The following is a 7394-nucleotide window of genomic DNA, read 5'->3' as shown; positions in this document are numbered from 1 at the left end:
ACCTCTCACACACAGCCATTCCCTTGGTATATAACCTCTCACACACAGCCATTCCCTTGGTATAACCTCACACACACAGCCATTCCCTTGGTATAACCTCACACACACAGCCATTCCCTTGGTATAACCTCACACACACAGCCATTCCCTTGGTATAACCTCACACACACAGCCATTCCCTTGGTATAACCTCTCACAGCCATTCCCTTGGTATAACCTCACACACACAGCCATTCCCTTGGTATAACCTCACACACACATTCCCTTGGTATATAACCTCTCTCACACACAGCCATTCCCTTGGTATAACCTCACACACACATTCCCTTGGTATATAACCTCTCTCACACACAGCCATTCCCTTGGTATATAAACTCTCACACACACATTCCCTTGGTATAACCTCACACACACATTCCCTTGGTATATAACCTCTCACACACACATTCCCTTGGTATATAACCTCTCTCACACACATTCCCTTGGTATATAACCTCTCTCACACAGCCATTCCCTTGGTATATAACCTCTCACTCTCACAGCCATTCCCTTGGTATAACCTCACACACACATTCCCTTGGTATATAACCTCTCACACACACATTCCCTTGGTATATAACCTCTCACACACACAGCCATTCCCTTGGTATAACCTCTCTCACACACATTCCCTTGGTATATAACCTCTCACACACACAGCCATTCCCTTGGTATAACCTGCAGGTAACAAACACCCTACTAGTCCACAAAATGACAGAGTTTAATGTCACAAGTCACAGGAAATAAAACGAATATTCGAAAGTCCTTGCACACAGAACACCCAGCTGGTGATGGTGACATAACAGAGCAGAACAATCATTCTACACCAGACTGACAACATTCCCTACATCCTTCATTCCTATACATTTCAAAACAATAAAAATGCCAACAAATCTTTATGCAACACTTTTGAAACATGCCGACAACATCTGATTTTATCTACCCTCTGCTATCCGGGTGTCATGGTAACCACTTTAGATACCAACAGATCTTTACTACCTCGGCCTAGACTATACACATCTACCAGCCTACCAAAGTAGTCGGAGATCCTTTTAACATATGTAAACCTATGATTCCTTGTCAGAGTATCTGTTTAGAAAGCACTTGCATAGCATACAGTGTATTCTTCTGTCCCTTTTGTTCTGATACAAAACAGCCCAGCCAGACTGTGAATATGTAGGTTAACATTGACAGTAAGCATGACATCGGATCCATTATAAAATGTCACACTGGGAAACTGCCCATGAAGTCGAGAGTATGACAGCGTGACATCACTCATGCAAGTCATTGGGCAAACTTCCCACAAAAGCCTCAATCTCATTCTCCATGGAGCAGGACATTACTGCACTGGGAGGGAATTCTGTCATGTACATCTCCCCTCCCACTCTCCTTGCGACCTCCCAAATATGAGGAAGGGGCTCCAATCATCTATTATGGCCCCCCCCCCAAATGCCTCGACCTAAGCAGCCCCATTTTTGAGATTCCCTTTCACAAGGTTTCCTTAAAATGTGTTTAGTGATAAAATGTTACTCTAGAATTTAAAATGAGACTTCCCCCTTTTTACAGTCGATACTCCCGTCCTGTGTACCGAGTTGGCCCAGGTCTCTACAGCGTCTGACCATTCAAACACCCTTCATGCACACAGAGCTAAGCATAGGGCAGCTTTTTCTGACACTCCTAATACAAGGAGCAGTTAACAAAGGTTTATCTTCAAGTTAATTACTTAAGTGACATTTTCCTTTAAAAAGCGATGATATTGACGCATGCGTATTAAGTTGAAGTGCATGACGACATAGAAACTAGCCTGTATCTTCCCTAATAGTACCATTATAGTGGGAGAGAGAAAGATGTCTACATGCACCCACATACAGCTTACACTTCTTATTAGCAGTTGTCATTAACCAACTTGATGAATGACAAATAAGGTTGAATTAACCCGGTTTTAAGAACTCAGAAATTAAGAGGATAAAATTGTTTAATCAAAAAAAAAAATATATATATAATAATTGTTTGTCAAAAGATATGCCCCACTGCGTTTAGAGTTGTTTCAAAAATAAATAGCCAAATGAAGAATAAATGTAAAAAAAATCTGACTGGATGTGCATTTCATTAGGGTTTCATTTAAAGCTGGCTTGGGTTTGACATCTTAAAAGGCTGCCGTGAATTAAATGAAATGTATATTTTAAATCTGTACATTTCAGTCAGAAGGCAAAAACACATTGACGTTATTCAGAAGGCTGAGCTTGCCATTCTAGCGTTTACAGTTTACTACAGCAACTGGGGAGAGAAATATTGATCTTTCGATCTCACTGCTGATAAATGTTAGCTGTAACTTAGTCACGCTGCACACTTCCTGACAGATTCTATGATATGTCACTCTGGAGGCGTGGCCACAATAACTTAACCCTTTATCTGATAAATGGATAGTCTATGATATGTCACTCTGGAGGCGTGGCTACAATGACTTAACCATAACTGGGAAACGGAGATGCTATGATACGTCTCTCTGGAGGCGTGGCCACAATAACTTAACCATAACTGGGAAACAGAGATGCTATGATACGTCTCTCTGGAGGCGTGGCCAATGACTTAACCATAACTGGGAAACGGAGATGCTATGATACGTCTCTCTGGAGGCGTGGCCAATGACTTAACCATAACTGGGAAACAGAGATGCTATGATACGTCTCTCTGGAGGCGTGGCCAATGACTTAACCATAACTGGGAAACAGAGATGCTATGATACGTCTCTCTGGAGGCTTGGCGACAATCCTTTAACTGAGAAACGGAGGACTGGACACTAACAAAAATAACCAAAGGGCAATCTGAAATGACACCCCATGTAGTGCACTACTTTAAACTAGTGCTCTGGGCAAAAGTAGTGCACTACATACATAATAGGGTTTAATTTCAGACATCCCTGGACACAAACAAAGAACCAATGGAACCCAATCGATCGTCTCCAAACTACGGATGTCTGTAAACCTTTGTTGAATCTCTTAAACTGAAACCAAAAGTGCAAGTTGCTAGCGTTGTCTGTCCCATCTCACGTCTGTGTCAACCGAGTCAGTAGTGCTTCTCCTGCAGGTAGTCTTTCATCTTGTTGGGCAAAGGCAGGTTCTGAATTAGGTCAATCCTGGTATACTGTCTAATCACAAACCGACACAAGTACTGCAGAGAGCGCACGTGCATAAACCGAGACACGGGATTGGTCAGCCTGACGGGGTAGGTGGCGGACCCTGGTAAGCGAGATCTAGAATAACAGAAGGCTCCGTTCTCAGAGTCTTTGACGGAGAATTCTATCAGGTCCACCATGGACGTGTGTCCCTCCACATCAGGCTGCTCATAGAAGCTGAAGCGTCCGTTGGAGTGTTCGATTCGGGTGTGGAGGGTCTTGGTCTGGGAGCGGAAACTAAGGCTGAGGAGGTACCTGTCGTCCGAGCTGTCCCTGACCAGGAACGAGCCGTCAGGCAGGTTGACCAGCTTCTCCTCAGCCTCCCAGCGTGTGATAGGTCCCCAGTACCAACCCTGCCTGGCTAGCTTCTTCAGCTCCTCAGTCAGGCTGGTTACTACCATTGGTCCACTGCTCCGGACTGAGTCATACAGCCGACTCACCCCTGGAGCAGAGTCGAGGTCAAAGTTCAGGTGTTGCCTCACCCGGGCCGCCACGTGGCCATCTGCCCCGCCGAACCTGGAGTAAGTCCTGGAGATGATGTTGCTGGGTAACGCGGGCAGGAGAGGGGAGCGCTGGGGAGGAGCGGGGTGTTGTTGAGCGTTGACCCTGTCCCTGCAGCTATGGAGCATCACACCGTTAGAGCCGATGAAGAGGCCGTTCACCGACTGTGACTCCACGAAGAGGTCCGCTGGAAGGTTCCGGTTCAGACTCACCAGATCCTGGTCCTCCTGACTCTGGTGGTCGGCGTGGAGGGAGCTACTGTCAGCCTCAGTCACCACCTCCATGGGCGAGGACCTGCCCAGGCAGAAGGAGTGGGGGACAGAGTGGGACCCCTCTGGGTACATCCCCTCCTCTAAAGGCATGGTGTACTGAATGTAGTCCTGCGGCGTGAGGCCCAGGACTTCAGGCACATGTTTGTCACTGTTCAGGTCTCCGTTCTGCGGCTCCTGGAAGATGTTCTCCATCTGAAAGTCATGGTGGCGGAACTCCTTCCTCACGCCATTCAGGTCTGGGCTGGGGGAATGGACCATGGCTTTAACCTTCACCTCCATTTTGATGCAGGCCTCATCTGAAGCGACAGGCCGCAGGGGCCAGGGAGACGGGCTGTAATGGTGGCTACGGAGCGACGCTGATCGTAACGGACGCTGGGCCTTGACCTCGTTGAAGCTGATTGGGACCGAGGAGGAGGAGAAGGTGTCATCATCGTCAGCCGACCCCATGGCTAATGAGCCACCTTTGACCTTGGCCTTCTGCTTGACCGACAGCCTCCTCTTCAGCGAACCCATCAGGCTCTCGCTCTTAGACCGGCCCTTGTTGTGTCCCGCCTTCTCCTCTCCCACATCACCAATTCCCAGGTTGCAGCCCGCAAGATCTTTAGTGTAGCAGCCCCCGAAAAGCGATTCCTCCTTGGAGAAGTCGACCGCTAGCGAGGGCTGCTGGAGCATGACAAAGTCCCCCCCTCCTTCTTCCTTGACCTTGATGTTGAGGGACTTGCGGATGGTGTTAAGGCTGATTTTCTTCATTCTGAACGGCCCTCCTTGGCAGGGGCGGCTACTCTCCTCCTGGAGTCCTGAAGACGGTGCTGCTATCCACAGAGTCCTCCCATCAGGCTGGAGACAGCTGGTCATACACACTGCAGAGCGCTCATCCCCTTAGAGAAAACACAAATAAAAAAATCACCACAGTTCCACTTTTTTCTTCTTCTTCATAATACAGTAATTTAAGTGTTTCTCGTACCAAATAATGTGTTTCTATAATTAATGGGTGGGCCTACAGTTCCTCTACCGACATTATATTGGTAATCAATACCCTCGTTCAATGCAGATAATCCTGGTACAACACAGGCACGCCTCTACAGACGTTTGACACACCCTGATGTTTACTGATAAGCTTACCCATGTATTATCTGTGCACAGTGTACAAAGTGATTACTCACCATTGCATGACTAGAATTGGTGACTCAGTTGGACTAACGTTCCATCAGCATTCCGTTGCTCTAGAAATGTAAAAAAAAAATGTGATCATGTTGAATCTGATAACAATATCGTGGGGATTTCAAAATAGACCTACATTTGTTTGTAGGTAGAACTATGAATGTCACCAACCACAGTGACATTGCTGAATCATTTTCTGAAGAGGTTTCTGCTATCGTTCACCTGGGGTCTTTACACATCTCTTTTACAGTGTTCATCATGCTATTGTTGGCTAAATATTATTTACACACTGTTTCAAAATGAAATGGTGTTGTTAGATTGCCAGCTAAAATATGAACAGAATGAATGCCCATAACTAGGTATCGGTAGATAGGTAGCTTAGGCCCTTGTCATTGCTTTAAAAAATAAAAAAAGTCAGTTAGTTTATTGATTACGTTTCTAACCTCAAAAAGGTCATGTTTTGACAACACATAAAGTAGTTGCCATCCAAACCACCACACCTGAAATCATAGGTAGCTAACTACACTGAACAAACATATAAACGCAACATGTTAAGTGCTGGTCCCACGTCTCATGAGCTGAAATGAAAGATCACAGAAATGTTCCATATGCACACAAAAAGCTTATTTCCCTCAAATGTTGTGCACATCTTTGTTTACATTTCTGTTAGTGAGCATTTGTCCTTTGCCAAGATAATCCATCCACCTGACAGGTGTGGCATATCAAGACTCTGATTAAACAGCAGGATTATTACATGGTGCCCCTTGTGTTGGGGTCAAGCCAAGGCATCTCTAAATTATGCAGTTTTGTCACACAACGCCACAAGTTGAGGGAGCGTGCAAGTGGCATGCTGACTGCAGGAATGTCCAACAGAGCTGTTGCCAGAGAATTTAATGTTCATTTCTTTACTGTCAACTGCCTCCAACTTCATTTGAGAGAATTTGGCAGCATGTCCAACCGGTCTCACAACCACGTGGATTATCGTGTGGATGAGCAGTTTGCTGATGTTAAAGTTGTTAACAGAGTGCCCCATGGTGGTGGTGGGGTTATGGTATGGGCAGGCATACATTGTTAAATTGTCTGACCAACAGATGCATATTTGTATTCCCAGTCATGTGAAATCCATAGACTAGGGGCTAATGTATTTATTTTTAATTGACCGATTTCCTTATATGCACTGTAAGTCAGCAAAATATTTGAAATTGTTTCATTTTTGTTCAGTTTAATTGCATTGCTATTACATAATTGGCCGTGGTGTTAAAACGGCATGGTCTTGTGTGTGCCAGCTGCCAAATTAACAATGTTAACTAATAGCTAGTTAGCCTGGGCCTACTACAGTCTTTAGTTCTGCTAGCTAACTAGCCATGTTTACATTGGTAAATCGTTCAGAGAGGACTGTAACATGATGAATCATAGCTAGGTATGCTAAAAACCGACGTCAGTTTCACATTGACAGCTGAATATCAATGTAGTTAAACGGCTAGTTAACAAAATTTTAATATTGTGGCGACACGTAATACTGCATTTAGTGGTCTGGTCAACCAAGTTAGCTCACCTAGCCAAATAACCTTACTATAGCTAGCTAACTTGGCTGCCTAGCTACATTCATTAGCTATGTGTTTATGACATAATCTGTAATAATGTATATTTGGGTACTTACTTCGTTAGATGAACATCTGCATACGTGGTAATGTACACTTGAATTGTTTGTTTTTTCCCCCGAGGAGCTAACGTTAGCTATTTTAGGCCGGAACCGAGCTGAGCCAGTCGGCTAGTTTAGCAGTCAAACACATTTCGTGGAAGCAACTGTATCCAGCTAGCTATAAAAAAAAATATTTTTTTAAAAGTGTGTTGCAAAGGTTTCCCGTTTTAGCTTTGGCTATTTATGTTGTATTGTAGTACTTCAACAACAATCTATTTATTTAAATACTTTCTGTCGCCCTCTTCTTCTCTCCTTCTGGTGCCTGTTGAATTGTGGGAGAGAGCAAGCTGATAAATACAGCGAATCACATCCAGCCTCCCAGGCTCCTGGAGTATGAATCCATTTCTAAAATTCCTTCAAGACATAGCTGGAGAATGGGTCACAGAATGGTGTGTGTGTGTGTGTAATACAAATAATGTTATTCTATTGGCCTACACATGCCCCAGACCAATGAAGACAGAACACAAACACACACACTGGGGAAAAGAAAGCAATGAACATGTCAAATAGGATTTCTTTTTTTAAATGAATGTTGACTGTTTGG

At 44.6% G+C, this 7394-nt stretch overlaps 1 protein-coding gene across 1 annotated transcript; it reads right to left on the bottom strand.

Moving 5' to 3' along the window:
• Nucleotides 1–742: 742 nt before the first annotated feature.
• LOC124039464 (suppressor of cytokine signaling 6-like) lies at nt 743–7119 on the bottom strand. The gene is made up of 3 exons (XM_046355459.1): nt 6809–7119; nt 5151–5210; nt 743–4865 (listed from the first exon to the last, which is right to left on the bottom strand). Exon 3 carries the CDS (start codon nt 4840–4842, stop codon nt 3106–3108), a length of 1737 nt encoding a protein of 578 aa, XP_046211415.1. The 5' UTR covers nt 4843–4865; nt 5151–5210; nt 6809–7119; the 3' UTR covers nt 743–3105.
• Between the last annotated feature and the right edge of the window lie 275 nt (nt 7120–7394).

The sequence above is a fragment of the Oncorhynchus gorbuscha genome, linkage group LG07 (genome assembly GCF_021184085.1).
Source record: "Oncorhynchus gorbuscha isolate QuinsamMale2020 ecotype Even-year linkage group LG07, OgorEven_v1.0, whole genome shotgun sequence".
Taxonomy (NCBI): Eukaryota; Metazoa; Chordata; class Actinopteri; order Salmoniformes; family Salmonidae; genus Oncorhynchus; species Oncorhynchus gorbuscha.
The sequence above is the reverse complement of the archived record's forward strand: the minus strand, read 5'-3'. Positions and strand labels throughout refer to the sequence as shown.